This window comes from Monodelphis domestica, chromosome 3, assembly GCF_027887165.1.
Source record: "Monodelphis domestica isolate mMonDom1 chromosome 3, mMonDom1.pri, whole genome shotgun sequence".
In the NCBI taxonomy this organism is placed as follows: domain Eukaryota; kingdom Metazoa; phylum Chordata; class Mammalia; order Didelphimorphia; family Didelphidae; genus Monodelphis; species Monodelphis domestica.
The window spans coordinates 69,272,499-69,291,236 of record NC_077229.1 but is presented as its reverse complement, the minus strand read 5'-3'; the positions used below and the strand labels follow the sequence as shown (position 1 = coordinate 69,291,236).

The following is an 18,738-nucleotide window of genomic DNA, read 5'->3' as shown; positions in this document are numbered from 1 at the left end:
TCTGAAGACCCCAAGGTGTCCTTAACCACTGTTTATGCAGAAAAATCCCTAATAGTCATCTCTGTTAAATAGCATCCCTTGACAACCACAGCCCATGGTGGCCAACATAAAGAATCAGAGAAAATCTCTCTTAATCCCCTTATCCACAGAGGCCACAGCCAGAACTTTTACTGTCAAGGTGACAAACAGTACCTATCCTCAGCAATTTCATTGCTCAGCTCAACACCTGAAGTGAATTCAGTCCTGCCTCCTAGTACAATTCCAGGGGATATCCCAAAGAGTTTAAGGCCACGACTCTGGAGAGACGGACCCTTTGTCCAGGTGGACTATGCTAAACACAGTGACCCCTGCCTATGCTGAATCAGGTGCAAATCCAGCTGCTGTGAACCAGGCTGGAACTATCTATAACTCAAATTCCATTAGTCACCAAAACTGACAGGGGAGGGACATAGAATCCCTATTCTTTTCTCATCCTGTACTTGAGTGCAGGGGAACTAGTTCAAGGTCAGCTTCCACTCTGATGCCAGGACTATGGGACAGCCAATATTCTATGGGTAACATAGGCACAGAGGCCAGCCATTAACTGTGCAATCTCATACCGTGGTATTTATGCAGCACAAACAAATGGGTGTATTGTGCACACTGTCACCCTCAATGGAAAGCAGTCTTTGAGGCCAAGGATAGTGTCATTTTCCTCTTTGCATCTATAGATTAAAGCACTGAATATTTGTGGATTTGTTTGATAAGGAGACACAAGGCTCAGGAAAACAGGCCAAGGAAACAGAGGTTGGACCTCAGATATGTGTCACATGAAGTGATCTCTCTTTGAACCTGACACCTACCTTTCTAAGCTCTTAGACTTGGATTTAATCATCTAGGAGGTCTCTTGCAGCTCTAATAATAATAACTAACATCTATATAATGCTTACTTTGAATCAGTCTCTCTGCCAAGTGCTTTACAAACATCTCATTCCATCCTCGCAACAACCTTTGGAGAGGTAGGTGCTCTTATAACCCCCGTTTTTATGATGAAGAACCTGAGGCAGTCAGGGTCAAGTGACTTGCCCAGAGTACCAGAACTAAAATGTCTGAGGCTAATTTTGAACTCAGGTCTTTCTGACTCTAAGTCCAGTTCTCTGTCCACTGTACTACCTAACTATTGGATCATAGGTAGATTTATTTTCTTCTGTTCTCTCCTAACCATAGTCTCTCCACTCATGGCTGTTTTCTCTCCCTACAGGTTATAAACATCAAATGAGCTTCCCTTGCTTCAGAAACAGTGAGTATTCTTATCCTGGCACTAAACAGAGGATACAATTTGTACATCCTGATCTTGTTCCAATAGCATCTTAGGAAAGAGAAGCTGGGATAGGAGGGCCAAAGAGAGAGAAAGACACCAGAAAATCCTGGTTCCTTTCTCATATTTCAATCCCCACATGTCAGCCTGTGACCATGTGAAACAGAGATAGTTTCCCTTGTATTTTATAGCCTCTCCCTATAATCATACCATGCTTACCTGGTCCATAGTTTTCATTCATGATCTTTCTTCCTCAGTGCCTCCGAGAAAAACCATCACTTTAACATTCTATCTGACTTCATCCTCAGTTCCTCTCACTGTAGGAAGCAGCCATTTGCACTTTTGATGACTGCTGGTAAATTTTGCTACATTTAATTATGAAGTTGAAAGCTAGCTACTGGTCCTAGACTCATAACATCACAGACTTAGATCTTGAAGTGAACTTCCAGGCTATCTAGTTCAATCTACTCCTCATGATAAAATTAAATAATAAATTTCCAATGGAAAAACTGTCTTTTCTACCTCCTCTTAAACTATTACTGTAACAAATACCTATAATCTAATAAAACAAAGAATTTCATTAGCTGTTTCCAAAATATATATCCTATTTTGCCCCCTTAATCCAACACCAATCTGTTCAAACATATGCTTCATCAATGATTCTCTGGTATTCTGATTAGTCATGGTAGTGATCAGAATTCTTAAATCTTTTCAAGTTATTTATTTTTATAATGTTGTTATTGTACACATTGTACTTTTGGTGCTGCTCACAAGTCTCCCCAGGTTTTTCTGAAAATATCTCAAAATTTATTTTTAAGAAAGCCATGCTTTTCTGTCTGAAAACTGGTACTAACTATCCATTCCAAGGCAGAAAGAATGTTATAAGCTAGGCAACTGGGGTTAAGTGACTTACCCTGAGTCACACAGCGAAGAAGAATTTCAGGCCAAATTTGAACCCAGGACCTCATAACTCTAGAGGTGGCTCTCAATCCATGGAGTTCTTTGCTCCTCTTCCATAATTTCTTATAGAAAAATAAGATTTCATCACACTCATGAACATGAGAACTTGTTCAGTCATTCCACAGCTGATGAGAATATCTCCTCAACTTCCATTCTTTAGTACTCCCTCATTCCATTCTTTGCCACATTAAAAATGTTTGGAATTTTTTCCATACGATATCTGGTTCTTTTTCTTTAAACTCTTTGGGCTGTAAACCTAGTAATGATAATTTTTCAGTCAAAGGCTATATGCATATTTTCATGGGATATTTCTAGTTTACTTTCTTAAAATTTGAGTCCAATGTGCAGCACTGCTCTACCAAAAGTATATTTGTAGACCATTTTCTCCATTACCCATATTGGTCTTTTTCCTTTTTTCTAGCTTTTCTAATCTTATCGACTTATGTGAAACATCAAAATAATTTTAATTTTCATTTCTATAATTATCAATGATTTGGGCAATTTCTTCACATAGATATTGTTTACTTGAGTTTCTTCATTGAGACCTCCCTATTCATAAACTTTGACTATTATTGGAGAATCATTTTGATTTTTTCAACATTAAATTTTTCTGTTATATGTAACAACAGTTTCCAAAATTTTTAAGGATCATTGAGTCACAAATTCCCCCACCCACTCACCCATTTTGAAATGGTAAGCAAATATTATGTAGATCTAACATATGTAAACATATAAAAGTTTCCCATATTAGACCTTTTGTGAAATGAAACTGAAATAAAAGAGGTTAGAAGGTGAAAACAATCTTGCTTTCTTCTGGATTTAGAATTCCTCAGTTCTTTTTCCCTGGAAGCAGATGGCATTTAAAAAAATCACTAGTTCTGAGGGATAGTTTTGGATCATTATATTGCTGAGAAATAACTGTTATTCACAGTTCTGTTCATTGTACTGCATTCCTGTCCCTGTGTTCAATGTCCTCCTGGTTCTGTTTATTACACTGTGCTTTAATTCCTGTAGATCTTTCCAGGTTTTTCTGAGTTCCTCCTTTTCATTTCTTATATCACATAGTATTCCATAACAATCATATATTATAACTTTGTCATTCCCCAATTGATGGATATCCTTTCACTTGCCAATTATATACCCCCCCACATCCCCTCAAAGAGCTGCTTTAAATATTTTTGCACATATAATCCCTTTTAATCTCTTTGGTAAACAAACCTAATAATGGTATTACTTGCTCAAAGAGTATGTACTGTTAGGCCTTTGCCTTTGGGCATAAGTCCAAATTGTTCTCCAGAATGGATAAATAACTTCACAAATTCCACAAAAGGGCATTTGTGTCTCAACTTTTCCATTTGCCCTCCAAGTTTTACATTTTCCTTTTCTTCCATAATAGCCAATATCTTTTTTTTTTCATTGTAAATTATTTATTTAGTCAATTTAGAACATTATTCATTGGTTACAAGAATCATATTCTTTCCCTGCTTTCCCTCCCCCCAACCTTCCTGTAGCTGACATGCAATTCCACTGGGTATTTACACATGTCCTTGATAAAAACTTATTTCCATGTTGATAGTGTTTGCATTAGGATGTTCATTTAGAATCTTCATGCCCAATCATATCCCTTCGACCCATGTAATCAAGCAGTTGTTTTTCTTCTGTGTTTCTACACCCACAGTTTTTTTCCTCTGAATGTGGATAGTGTTCTTTCTCGTAGATCCCTCCATGTTGTTCAGGATCACTACTTTGCCACTAATGGAGAAATCCATTACATTTGATTGTAGCACAGTGTATGGGTCTCTGTGTACAATGTTCTCCTGGTTTTGCTCTTTTCACTCTACATCAATTCCTGGAGGGTCATTCCAGTTCCCATGGAATTCCTCCAGTTCATTATTCCTTTGAGCACAATAGTATTCCATCACCAACAGATACTACAATTTGTTCGGCCCTTCTCCCAAATGAAGTACATTCCCTCATTTTCCAAATTTTTAACACAATAAAGAGCCCACTATGAATATTCTTTTACAAGTTTTTTCTTTTTATCTCTTTGTGGTACACACCCCAGCAGTGATCAAAGGGCAGATAGTCTTTTAGCACCCCTTGGGCATAGTTCCAAATTGCCCACCAGAATGGTTGGATCAATGCACAACTCCACCAGCAATGCATTAATGTCCCAACTTTGCCACATCCCCTCCAGCATTCTGAATGGATTCCAATTACAAATTCCATTAAAAGGCATTAGTGTCTCAACTTTTCCATATCCCCTCCAAGTTTTGTCATTTTCCTTTTCTTACTCTGATCTCTGATGAGTTGTAGAGCGACAACTTATAGTTATTTTAATTTGCAATACTCTATATTATAGTGGTTTAGAGCATATTTAGCATGTCTAAAGAGAACATTAATTACTTTGAGGATTCCCTCTTCATCTCCTTTGACGATTTATCATTTTGGGAAATATTTGTATTCTTGTATATTCTACTCATTTCTCTATGTATTTGAGAAATGAGTCTCTTATTATAGAGATGTGTAAACTTATTTTTGCTTCATTATGATTAGTGAATATGACACTCTCCATCTTATTTACTCTTGTTAATGTTCTGGCCTCCACTTTCCCCAATTTGCCCTCTTTTTCTATCAGTTCTCTTAACCCCATTCTCTTACTCCCTTTAAAACTTCCTTCTTTAATGCAGGGTAAATAGATTTTTAATACACAAGTGATTGTAGATATTCTTTTCTCATTGAGCCAATGAAATGACACCTCACTCCCAATCTCTGCTCTGTTCCCCTCCTCTGCAAAAATCTCTTTCTTGTCTCTTTTATGTGAAATAATTTAGCCCATTTTATTTTACTTTTCTTCCTCACAAGGCATTACTCTTGTCTCATATTTCTATTTTATTTTATATTATTTTGTAATATCCCATCATATTCAACCTATACCCTTGCTATCTGTCTATGTATGTTCCTTCTAAGTTCCCTAATAATGACAAGACACTTTAAAAGAATCATCTTCTCATGCATGGTTGTATGCAGTTTAATCTTATTGAAAGTCTTTTGATTTGTTTTTCCTGTTTAGCTTTTTACGCTTCTCTTGAATGTTGTATTTGAGAGTCAAGTTTCCCCATTTAGTTCTGATCTTCTTATCAAGAATTTTTGAAAGACATCTATTTCATGGAATATTGATTTCCCCCCTTTGAAGGATTATGCTCATTTTTACTTGTTAAGTTATTCTTGGTTGATGTCCTAGCTCTTTTCCCTTTGGAATTTCATATTCCATCCATTCCATCCATTATGATCCTTTAATATGGAAGCTGGTAAAGTGTTTATTATCCTGATCATGGTTCTATGGTATTTGAATTGTTTCTTCTTGTTTGATGGTATTATTTTCTCTTTGATCTTGGATTTATGGAATGTGGCTATACTATTCTAGGGGATTTATCCTTTTGGACTCACTTTCAGGAGGTAATTGTTGAATTGTTTTGATTTCTCTTTTGCCCTCTGATTCCACAATATTGAAGTAGTTTTCTTTGATAATTTCTTTAAAGATAATGCCTAATCTCTTTTTTTAAACATGATTTTCACATAGCACCATAATCCTTAAATTATCTCTTCTAGATTTATTTCCCAGATCACTAGTTTTTCAAATGAAGGAAACATTTCAGAATATGCTTTTTTTTCATTTTTTAAAATTTTCTTTGATTATTTCTTGATATCTCATGGAGTCATTATCTTCCACTTTCTGAGTTCTCATTTTTAATGTCTGATTTTTTTCCATTTTTATTTTTTAATTAATTAATTAAGAATATTTTCCCACTGTTGCATGATTCATGTTCTTCCCCTCCCCTCCTATCTCCCCCCTCACAGAGCTGAAGAACAATTACAGCATTATACATTTATTGTTGTTCAAAATCTATTTCCCAATTACTAATCAAGTGATTTTTTAAAGTCAAAATCAGGACTTCTGGGTTGAGATGGCTGCTGGGTCTAAACAGGACCTTTACTCTCTAAACCACCAACCAATATAGAATACCTCAAAAGGACAAAAAAAAAAGATCCAGATGAAAGAAGGGACGCCACAGTAGAACTCAGCATTGAAATGCTAGAGTCACAGCCAGTGAGCCATAATCAGAGACAACTCTAGCACCTTGGGAGCTAAATAAGGACCGCCAGGGACTTCTAACCCCAGAGAGCAGCTAGACATTTAGGACTCTAGAAGACTTAAGTTTGTGAACCATGGGTTCAGAGATAGAGCAGGGAGATATCATCTCTAATGAAGAAGTAATTAAGGAAATCATTAAAAACTATTTTGCTTAGTTATGGGGCAATATAAATATGGAAATCTAGGTGATATGCATGAATATTACAAAAAATATAAATTGCCTAAATTAACAGAAGAAAGCATAGAATACTAAAATAATCCCATATCAGAAAAATAAATTGAACAATTAATCAAAGAACTTCCTGAGAAAAAATCCACAGGACCAGAAGGATTCACAAATGAATTCTATCAAACATTCAAAGAACAAACAATTCAAAGAACAAAGAACAAAATCCCAACACTATTGAAAATATTTAACATAATAAGCAAAAAAAGGAGTTCTACCAAATTCCTTTTATGACACAAATATGGTACTGATTCCAAAGCCAGGTAGATCAAAAACAGAGAAAGAAATCAGACCAGTTACCCTAATGAACATAGATGCAAAAATCTTGAATAGAATATTAGGAAAAAGAATCCAGCAAGTCATCATGAGGGTTATTCATTATGGTCAGGTGGGATTTATACCAGGAATGCAAGGATGTTTCAGTATTAGGAAAACCATTCATATAATTGACCATATCAACAAGCAAACCAATAAAAGTAACATGATTATCTCAATAGATACAGAAAAAGCTTTTGACAAAAATACAACAGTTATTCCTATTGAAAACACTAGAAAGTATAGGAATAGAATAACTTTTTCTAAAAATAAGAAACTATATAAATCCAAAACCATCAGCAAGCATCATCTGCAATGAGGATAAATTAGAATCATTCCCAATAATAAAAATAGTGAAACAAGGATGTGCCCATTATAACCTCTTTAACATTGTTCTAGAAACACTAGCTATAGAAATTAAAGGAGAAAAAGAAATTTATTAAAATAGGCAGTGGGGAGAACAAGCTATTACTCTTGGAAGATGATATGATGATCTATTTAAGGAATCCTAGAGAATCCACTAAAAATCTGGTGGAAATAATCACCAACTTTAGAAATAATACTACATAAAGCATCAGCATTTCTATATATTTCCAACACACCCAGGCAGCAGATGTTAGAAAGAGAAATTCCATTTAAAATCACCTTAGACAATATAAAATACTTAGGAATCTATTTGCAAAGACAAAGAGAGGAATTATACAAGCACAACTACAAAATAATTTCCACCAAACTAAAAGTAGATCTAAACAATTGGAAAAATATTAATTGCTTATGGGTAGGATTAGCTAACTTAGTAAAAATGATCATCTTACCCAGGTTAATTTACTTATTTAGTGCCATACCTATCAAACTACCAAGAAACCTTTTTACTGAATTAGAAAAAAAAAAACTATGACAAAGTTCATTTGGAAGAACAAGATCAAGAATATCAAGGGAATAATGAAAAAAATGTGAAGGAAAGTTGCCTAGCAGTACCAGAACTTAAACTATACTATAAAGCAATGGTCATCAAAACAATATAGTACTGACTAACAGAGAGGAGAAGAGGATCAGTGGAATAGGCTTGGGGTAAGTGACCTCGGGAAAACAGTCTACGATAAATCCAAAGATCCCAGCTTTTGGAACAAAAATGCACTACTTGACAAAAACTGCTGGGAAAATAGGAAAACAGTTTTGGAGAGATTAGGTTTAAATCAGTATCTCAAACCCCACACCAAGATAAAAACAGAATGAGTGAATGACTTGAATATAAAGAAGGAAACCATGAATAAATTAGATGAACACAGTAAATAGTATTTTGCCAGTCTTTGAGAAAGGAAATAATTTAAACAAAGCAAAAATCACAAAATGTAAAATAATACCTTTGATTACACTAAATTCAAAAGGGTTTGTTCAATCAACTCAATGCAACCAAAATTAGATGGGAAGCAAAAATTGGGAAAAAATTTTATAAGAAACCACTGACAAAGGTCTAATTACTCAAATATATAAAGAGCTAAATCAATTGTACAGAAAATCAAGCCATTTCCCAATTGATAAATGGGCAAGGGATATGAATAGACAATTTTCAGATAAAGAAATCAATACTATTAATAAGCACATGAACAAATGTTCTAAATCTCTTATAATGGGAGAAATGGAAATCATAACAACTCTTTTATTTACCACTTCACACCTAGCAGATTAGCTAACATGACAGCAAAGGACAATAACAAATGTTGGAGGGGATATGGCAAAATTGGGACATTAATACATTGCTGGTAGAGTTGTGAATTAATCCAACCATTCTAGATGGCAATTTGGAACTATGCCCAAAGGGGTTTTTAAAGACTGTCTTCCCTTTGATCCAGCCATATCACTGTTGCATTTATAATACCCCAAAGCCATCAAAGGGTAAAAGACTTGTACAAAAATATTTATAGCTGTGCTCTTTGTGGTGGCAAAAAACTGGAAAATGAAAGGTGTGCCCTTCAAATGGTGAATGGTTTAACAAATTGTGGTATCTGTTGTTGATGGAATACTATTGTGCTATAAAGAATTATGAACTGGAAGGATTCCATGTGAACTGAACAAACTCCAGGAACTGATGCTGAGTGAAAGGAACAGAACCAAGAGAACATTGTACACAGAGACTGATACACTGTGGTATAATTGAATGCAATGGACTTCTCTATTAGAAGTAATGCAATGATCCAAGACAATTCTGAGGAACTTTTCAGAAACATAGGTATCACCATTCAGAGGAGGAACTGTGGAAATAGAAACACAGAAAAAACCCAAAACATCTGCTTGATCACATGGGTTGTTGGGGATATTACTGGGGATGTAGACTCCTAACAATCACTGTAGTGCAATTATAATTCAGAAATAGGTCTTCATCAATATATCTTTCCTTGATACATGTGACTAAGAATCACTTCGCAGTCATTATCTTTCCTTGATAAATCAATTATACAAGTAAAACTCAGTGGAATTGTGTGTTGGCTATGGCAGAGGAGGAGGGAAGGGAAAGAACACGAACCATGTAACCATGAGAAAATCTTCTAAATTAATTAATTAAATGAATTTTTTTTCATTTCAATGTAAAAAATTTAAAGTCCAAAAGTCAAAATCCCCAATCAATCATTTTGCCAATCAGACCATATGTTCAATCATAAATTTTTCTTAAGCATTTCTGCAATCACCCCTCTTTCTCTGGATGTAGGTAGCATTCTCTTATAAGTCCCTATAGATTGTCCTAGAACCTTGCATTGCTACTAGTAGAGAAGTCTATTACATTTGATTATGACACAATCACAATGAATCAGTCTCTGTGTACCATGTTCTCTTGCTCCTGCTCATTTCTCTCTGCATCTTTCTGAAGATGTCTTTCTGATTCACATGGAATTCCTTCAGTTCAACAATCCTTTCAACACAATACTATTCCATCACCATCAGATACCACAATTTGTTCAGCAATTTTCCCATTGATGGACAACAGAAGATGATTTTCTTGAGTGAGGTTTTGTGGTTCATATTCCCTTTGGCCAAATGTACTCTCTAAAGCTGTTTTCCTCTGCAAATTTTTATACCTCATTTTTCCCCTAGTGCTAATTTTCCCTTTCGAGAAATTCTTCTTCAGTGTATTTTTTGTGTGTCTTGTTGCATATGGCCAATTCTACTTTTTGAAAGAGTTCATCTCTTCATTGAATTTTTATAAAATGTCTTTTACCATTTCGTATATTCTGATTTGAAAGATGTTCATTTCTTCAATATTGTTTGTGCCTCCTTTATCAAGGTGTTGACTTTTTACATGAATCCCCTGTATCACTGTCACCACTTCTCCTGAATTTTCTACCTCTCCTATTTAATCATTAAAGCTCTTTTTGAGCTTCTTCCATTAATTTTTTTTAGGCTTGAGAGCAATCCTTATTTTTATTTGAAAATTTGCATGCAATGGCATTGATTTTGTAGTCTTCTGCTGAGTTTGCATTTTGGTTTTCTCTGTCACCAAAATAGCTCTCTGTGTTGAATTTCTTTTTCTTCTTTTTACTCATTTGCAGCCCTTTCCTTTTCATTTAAAATTATCAGTTAAAGTTGAATCTGTACCTGTGGTGAGTGGAGTACTGCTCCAGGTTTAAGGTTCTTTGTACTGCTGCCCTCAGTGTTAACTCTGGGCATCAATCTGCTTTCAGCCCTTCAGATTTGTTATAATGAAAGCAAAAGTGTGTTTAATATCCTTCTGGTGGATATTCTGTTTTGTGAGTAACCCAAAGCACTCTTTCCTCCCTTGGAACTGTGACCAGGGAGCTGACTTTTGGTCAGCTTTCACAATCAATCACAATTACTTAGGAGATGGATAACAAAACATTTCTTAGCTAGATACATGATTAGAAGGTTAATTTGAGACAGACCAGATTTGGGGTTTCCTTCAATTTACATGTTCAATTTTTTTGTGTTACTTTAAATCACCTGGCAATATTACCTGGGTTCTATCTGCAGTGGCGTGTTTCTTGAAGGCTATTGATGTTCTTGGATTGCCTGGCTTGTAATAGAAGTGAATGTTACTCTGTGGAGAGGAAAAGGAAGGGGGGTAATGATCTTTAGGTTTTAATTCTGTGAATGTAAACTTTTAGGGTAATAATTTGGGAGGATTGTGTATGGGGATATATGTGTGTAATCCTATAAGTATTTGCTCTCATATTATTTCTCCTGCATTGGCAAGGAGACAATAATCTTAACAAGACCATTGGAAGTTGGAGAGAGAGAGAAGTCACTGAGAGGGATCAGTGGGGGCCTCATTTTCAGGGAGCTGCCTTGCCAGCCCCCATCTCCCAAACTGTGACTTTGTCAGACAGTGAGGTTTTGTCAGCTTCCCTCAGTCTTCTAACTCCAAGTCCACAATTTTGACACTGCTAGAAAAATTGTGTATGGCTGGAGGGATCCTCAGGATTTTCTTAGTGGGTTCATTCTGCTGAGTTTTCCTCTGAGGGAGGACTTGAACAGTGCCACCTGGAAAAATTATGATCATCATTGTAATGATCATCACAATAACTAGCTTTTATATAGAACTTGAAGGTTTACAAAGCATTTTCTCTCATTTGAATAACATTTGCAAGGCTCAGCCAATGGGATACCTACCTTTCCTTTTGTACAGTATCATGGAACTCTTACTACAAGACCTTCACACTCAGCTTCACTATTACCAACATGTTTTACACAACAAAGATGAATCAAAAGGACTCCAGAACATTCGAGGCTGCTGAGCATATCCTGCAAATCTTGGTGAGATTCTACTCCCATTCCCTGCTACCTCCTCTGTCCCATGCTACCTTCCTTAGCCCTGTGTATTTAGGCTTGCTCTAGCCAGGTACACAGAAGTTCCCCTCTCTCCTTTTGTTTCCAGCTCAAGGTATTGTTTGGAAGCAGCAGGCTTGCCTCTCAGTATTCTGGATGCAGTGCCCTTTCACTGAGGTGAGAATCCTTCAAGACATCATCAGCTCAGATATTAGGGACCAGCAATTAACATTTCACACAAAGGATGCCCAGGCTGTTTCTTCTTCTGCTTCTTAGTAGAAATTCCTTCTTTCCCAACCTGTAATGGATAAAATCTTCCAACCAAGAAGTTGTTAAAATATTTTAGACTCCTTATACTCTTTCTCAGGTAGAAAAATATCCTTTCCCCATTACTCTTTCCATAGATAAGTTTGCAACTGTTTTCACTTTATAACTCCACATGAAAAGAATAATAGAGGAGGCACCAAATGAGTGCTTAGAAAATGATTGATTAGAACATATCAACATTACCTTTCACTAGAATCTTATAGGCTCCAAGCTGGAAGGGATAGTAGAGGTAATCTGGCCCACTCTCTTCATTTACAGATGAAAAAATGAAGACCCAAGGAGATCCCAATAACTTTCCCCAGGTCAAAAATAGTCAGAATTTGAACACTTGATCTTTGATTTTAAATTCATTTTTCTTTCCACTACTCTAAAGAAACTACTGAAAATAATCAGACCCCACAGACACCTATAAACATACAAATAAGTGATGTTACAGAGTACTGCCAATTTCATTGTCCTTGATAAAGTGCTAAGTTTGGAATCAGAAAGAACAAGTTCAAATTTTCTCTCACTTACCAGATGTGTGATGCTATGCAAGTCACATAATCTGCCTTAGCCTCCATTTCTTTCCTCTATAAACTGAGAGGGCTATATTTGATGGTTTCCCATGTCCTTTTCAACTTTAAATCTACAATCATCTCTAAACCTTTATTCCAAGTCAGCCACTTCTCTCAAGAGTGTTCTCTGAATAACTAAATTTCAGAAACTAAACCAGTGGTGTCCAACTCAAAAGGAAATTTCTGAAGCCACTAAATTATACATCATCACGGTCCCTATTGCCTGCATTTTGGCTCAGAAAAACATATACATACATGCATACATACATACATATATAACTTTTTAAATTAATAAGCTAGCACATTAAAATCAGTTTGGAACTACCCTTAATATAGCTCATGTGACTCCTAGGAAGTACTGTTTGAAACCACTTGTCTGAACCATTAATTTCCAGGTCTCTGAGGAACAGGATAGCAACCGGAGTGGATATACTCTGCACTTTCAAGAAGTACTCCTCCAACCATGTCCTGGACAAAAAGGTGGTTTACTGGGAGCTGATTGAACAGCTCTGTACAAGAAAGCTAAAACACCTGGTTATAGACAATGATAGCCTCATTGTGAATGGTAAATAGCTTGACTTTTGGGATATATGCCTCTCTTTCTCTGGGTGGTTCCCTTTCCAGAAAACAACTCACCTGCCCCAAATTCTTCTTTCCTTTTGGGTCTCCTTTGTTTTCATGGTTTCTCTCTCGCTCCTGGGAGCCCTGGCCCTCAAAATGGTGACAAACTATGAAGACATGGGGAGGTCACTTCTCAAGATCAGAAGAGACTGGATTGTATTTAGATTCCTTCAACAAAGAAGTATGCCATGAGTCCCTTCTTCTTGAATGCTGAAGCACCATTTTCCTCCTATGGGTCCCAAACCAACTCCTCTCCATTACTCCTTTTTGTCCACAAAGAGATACCCTACTCAAACTCTCTTCCTCCCTCTCCCACCTCTATCTTTCCTTCCCTCTCTCTCCTTCTTTCTCTCCCCCCCCTCTCTCTCACCTTTCTATATTTCTTCTATCTTTTCTCCCTCTCTTTTCTCTTTCCTTTTTGGCCTTTCTTTTCTGTATCTCCCAAAATCTTGTCTTTATGTCTCTTCTGTCCTATTCTCTTTTTCCCCTCTGCTATTCTCTTCTCGTCTTCCCTCCTTTCATCTGCTGTTTCTTCCCTTGTTCCTTCCCTGCCCTCAGCTTCTCTCTAGCACTTGTTCCCTCTGAATTTTTCTTTTTTTCTTTTCTTTCCCTTCTCAAACTACAGGGTATCAACATAAGCTGCCAGGAATCAGATCGACAAAGAGTGAGTTTTAGATTTCTTTATTCTCTACTTTATTATCTATATTTATATCTCTTTAATGGGACACTACAATGAAAGATTTTTTCATCTTTTTGGAAGGGAGTAATGTAGGGCAGAGGATTAAAAGTGGTGTTAGGGATTCAGAATTAGATACACTATTAGATATGGCTAAAGTTTAGACTCCATTTACTCATTTGTCTATTTTCTTTTTGCAACTCAAAATATATAAATAGTTCAAAAGAGAAAATTATCCCATGGGCCTGGGAAAGCAGGCTGTCCCTATCTCTTTCTTGTTCAAGATTAAGAGTCAGACCTTGTGGTCTTTGTAATCTGATACATTCAGGGGATCTCCCAACATTCCAGAGAGACTTGTGGCTCTCCCTTATATTCTTCATTCACCAAAGTTGCCCAATAGTTTTCATTAGTAATGTTTTTAATCCTCTGCTCCTTCAATAACTACACTCTCTCTAACCATGTGTCTTGCTCAGTTGTCATGATCCTCTGGCATTATAGGTAGGAATAAACTAATGCTTAACTTATTCTTCCCTGGAAACGTTCGATTAAATCTAACATCCATAAAGACATGAAACAGGAATTGCAGAGGGCAGGAGAGACACATTCTCAGGTGTCAGATATGACAAAGAATGAAATGATACCTTCTTACAAGATCCATGTATTCTAACAAGGCTAACAACTACAGAGATGAATATATGTTGAATATAAACTAAGAATAAATACAATTAACAAGACAGGTAGGGAGGAAGAATGTAGGAAATCATGAAAGGTTTCATGTGGAAGGTGGTGCTGGAGCTGAATCTTGACCTTTAAAGGGGGGGGGCCTCTGAGTTGGAGGGGAGGAAAGGGAGAGCATTTCAGGTATAGAAGACAGCTTGTGCAATGTCATAGCTATGGGAGGTGAAGTCTCCCATAGCCAACAAATGGAGAAGGACACATTAAAATTATACATTGTAAGAGGAGGAACAATATATAATTACCTTGAAGAGAGAGGGTGGGTTAAGGCTGTGATATAAAATGTAAATGCCTTATAGTAAAAATATAGAGAAAATCAGATCTTTGTGCATGCAACTAAAACAAGTATAAATAGAACAAAACAGAAATCTCTAAATAAAGTTCAAATTGGAAATCCTAAAAATCAAAGGAGAAACTGATAAAATTGAAAATAAGAGAGTTACTGAACTAATAAACTAGGATTTGGTTTTATGAAACAAACAAACAAAACACCTGTTCCATATAGCATAGAACATTGGTTAATTTGATTCAAAAGGTAAAGAAGAAAATCAAACTACCAGTATGAAAAGTTTATAAAACATGACTTCACCATACATGAAGAGGAAATTAAAGCAAATCAGTAGTAGCTATTTTACCCCCAAGTATATGAAAATAAAAGTATTCTAGTGGACTATCTAGTGGAAATGGATGAATATTTACAGAAATACAAATTTCCTAGGTTAGCAAATGATGAAATAGAATATTTAAATGATAGCATTTTGGAAAAAAAATAAATTGCTAAAGGTGTCAAAGAACTCCCCAAGGAACACCCCCCTCCCCAGCCAGATGATTGCTGCAAGGGAATTCTCTCAAAAATTTCAAGAGCAGTCACTCCCAATACTAAATAAACATTTTAAAGCAAAATAGGCAAAAGAAGGAGTATTTCCAAATGCTTTTTGTGACACTAATATGGTGCTGATCTAAACCAGGAAGAGCAAAACAGAAAATTATAGATCAATTTCCTGAATGAACCTTGTTGTAAAAATCTTAAATATAATATTAGCAAAGAAACTCCAGTAAGTACAGCAAAGATGATTCAGCATAGCCAGTTGTGATTAATATCAGGAATACAAAACTGGTTTAATATGAGGAAAACTTTCAGCATAATTGGCCAGATCAATAACAAAATGAACATAAAACACAGGACTTTCTCATTAGATGCTGGAAAAACCTTTGAGAAGATTCAACACCCATTCCTATTAAAAATAGGAGAAAGCATAAGAATGAATATTTCCTTAAAATGACAAGTAGTATCGATCTAAAACCTGATGGTTTAGTTCTGTTTGCAACTATCATGTGCAATGGGGATAAGTTAGAAGCCTTTCCAATGAGATTAGAGATGAAGCAATTATTATGAATTATCATAATAATTGTTTTATATTGTGCTAGATATGCTACCTTTTGCAATAAGGGAAGAAAAAAAGAAATTGAAGGAACTAAAAAGAAAACCACTTAAAAAATGTATTTTCAGTTCCAAAATTTCTACCTCCCTCACAGACTGAGTAGGCAAGAGATAAAATACGTATTATCCATATAAAGTCATGCAAAACATTTCACCATGAATCATGTTGTGGGGAAAAGAGCAACAAAAATGAAGAAAATTGAAAACATCTGCTTCAGTTTGCACTCAGAATTCATCAGTTCTCTCTCTAAAGTTGGATGACATTTAAGAAGAGCTTTAAAAGCAAAAGAGACTGGGGCAGCTAGCTGGCTCAGTGGAAGAGAGGAAGACCTAGAGAATAGGTAGTCCTGGGTTCAAACCTAACCTTATACCTTAATATAGGAAGATTTAAAAAAATGGCCAAAAGTGAGTTGAGATAGCAAAGTGAGTGCAAGGATGAACAAAAAGATGTCACTGGAGAAAGGAGGTGTAAGGGAATAAGAAGAATATGAGAAAAATGTTGGAGCATGTTAAGAAGGGATTTGATTGCTAAATGGGATTTGTATTTTCTCCTTGAAGCAATTGGGACTTATTTCTTGAATATGACAATGACATGATTAGATATGGGTTTTAGGAAAATTACTTTGACCATTGAATGGAGGAGAGAGTGGAATGGGATGGGACTTGGGACAGGGACCAGAAAACTCCTGCAGTAGTTGAGGCATTAGTGAGGAAGTATGAGAGACAGGGAATCTAGGAGAGATGTGATGAAAGCAAAATCTATAGATCTTGTCAACAGATTGGATATGGTGGTTTGGAGGGTGAGCAGTCAGGAATGGCCTAGCTGTCTACTCCTTGCCCTTCTGTCTTAGAGTTGCTAATAAAGCAGAAAGTAAGGGTTTTATTTTAAAAGAATGATGACCAGGCTTGTGAGCCTGGGAGATTTGGGAGGAGAGTGATACCCTGGATAGCCATTGGGAAGAGTCAGAAAGTTTTGAGAGGGAGGTAATGAGTTAAGTTTTGGACATGTTGAGTTTAAGATTTCTTCAAGATGCCCCATTCAAAATTTCCAACAGGCAGTTGTCCCATAGGAGTTGTAAATCTGGAGGTCACCACAAAGATTAAGGATGGATGGCCTGATTTGAGACTCATCAGAAAAGAGATGATAAATAAATTTATGTGAGTTTATGAGCACTGAGTGAAACCCCATAGAAGAAGAGAAGAAAGGCCCAGTTCAAAACCTTATAGGGCACCTACACTAAGACGTAATTAAGTAAGAATCCAGTAAATGAGACTAAAACAGGATAATCAGAGAAGTCCTAGGACAACCAGGAGAGTTTTGTTATCAAAATTAGAGAATTCGGGTATCAAGGAGTGCAGAAAGCTTAAGAAGAATGAAGATTAAGAAGAAGGCCATTAAGAGATTTTTGCAATTTCATTTGAATGATGAGGTTGAAAACCAGACTGTAGTTAAAAAGAGAGTAGGAAGAAGGGAAGTAGAAGCACCTTTTATAGATAGCGTTCTCAAAAATTTCAGTCACAAATGGGAAGAGAGAAAGGAAATGATATTTATCAGGGACAGGTGGACAAAATGAAGGCTGTTTTTCATTTGGGGTTGAAGGAAAGCTGCCAGTAGATGAGGAGAGTTTGAAAACAAAATGAAACAATGGGAATACTAGAGATATTCCCTGCTGGGTGAAGGATGAAGGAAAGAGCATATATCAAATGGTATTTCCTTCAGAATATATGGGGACAACATATTGTCCTTTCTACGCCCACTCCTGTGGCTGAGATATATGTTCTCATTTATTCTTCTAGGAAGTGAGGTTGGTGTAGGAGCTGTCACCCATATCCCCGACCATGGAGCACCAGGAGACATCAAGACATCACTGACTAGTGGCCTCCTGATTCGTGAATCCATTGTATATTCTATAGGTAAGAAAATATATTTTCTTTCTATTATACTGGTATTTATCCTTGCTTTGGGCACTTGTTTTCAATTTTGAGATATGGAGTCATCTTCATAGTCTGAGAACAGGACAATCACTGATGGGGGAAATTTGTCATTAGGTTGTTGTAAGATTTGACAATTTCCTCTGTCGTATTACTTTCTGCCCTAAAATTTGCTGTGATAGCAGCCTTTGGATGAAGGACTCATGGGGGATTTTGCTATTTCTTTTATTTGTTTGGGTGTATACATATAATAGCCTATTCATTTTCTTTGATCATTTCTCAACTGGGGAATAGCTCTTTTAAAAATAATTTTGTTAATTTATAAAACATATAAATTCATAATATGCATTAAATATATTTATGATACATAAAATTTATACTTGTCCCCACCAATGTAAAACATGTTCTTTGTACATTATGTGAAAATTTTCCCCCATTCTACCTCTTTTCCCTCCCTCTTCTTCCAGTGCATCCCTCTTTATCATCCCTTCATTCTTTTTTGGAAATCATTCCAATATCATAGATTGATACACATGCTGATATACAGAAATGTAAACAGAGGAAATTATTTCTTTTTTAATGACTACTCTGGCTAGCTTGTGACTAGAGAGAGCTGCTAGAGGGAATCCTGAAAACTGCTTGGTGTAGTTAATGGAAGTAGGAATGAGAAATGCTGAGGGATGCTAGTACAGGGATGCTGCCACACAGGGGAACTG

General features: G+C 36.1%; 1 protein-coding gene across 3 annotated transcripts in view; it reads left to right on the top strand.

Moving 5' to 3' along the window:
* The first annotated feature begins 868 nt into the window (after positions 1-868).
* LOC103106400 (mucin-16-like) overlaps positions 869-18,738 on the top strand; it is a 123,382-nt gene continuing 105,512 nt past the window's right edge. For 2 of the 3 annotated variants that reach the window (XM_056820596.1, XM_056820595.1), the window contains exons 1-6: positions 869-1,279; positions 11,594-11,721; positions 11,843-11,910; positions 13,013-13,182; positions 13,864-13,902; positions 17,888-18,004. In XM_056820596.1, coding sequence (XP_056676574.1) covers positions 1,255-1,279; positions 11,594-11,721; positions 11,843-11,910; positions 13,013-13,182; positions 13,864-13,902; positions 17,888-18,004 — 547 coding nt within the window. In that variant the 5' untranslated portion in view covers positions 869-1,254. The remainder of the gene's footprint in view (positions 1,280-11,593; positions 11,722-11,842; positions 11,911-13,012; positions 13,183-13,863; positions 13,903-17,887; positions 18,005-18,738) is intronic. The other variant, XM_056820597.1, reaches the window with a different exon arrangement.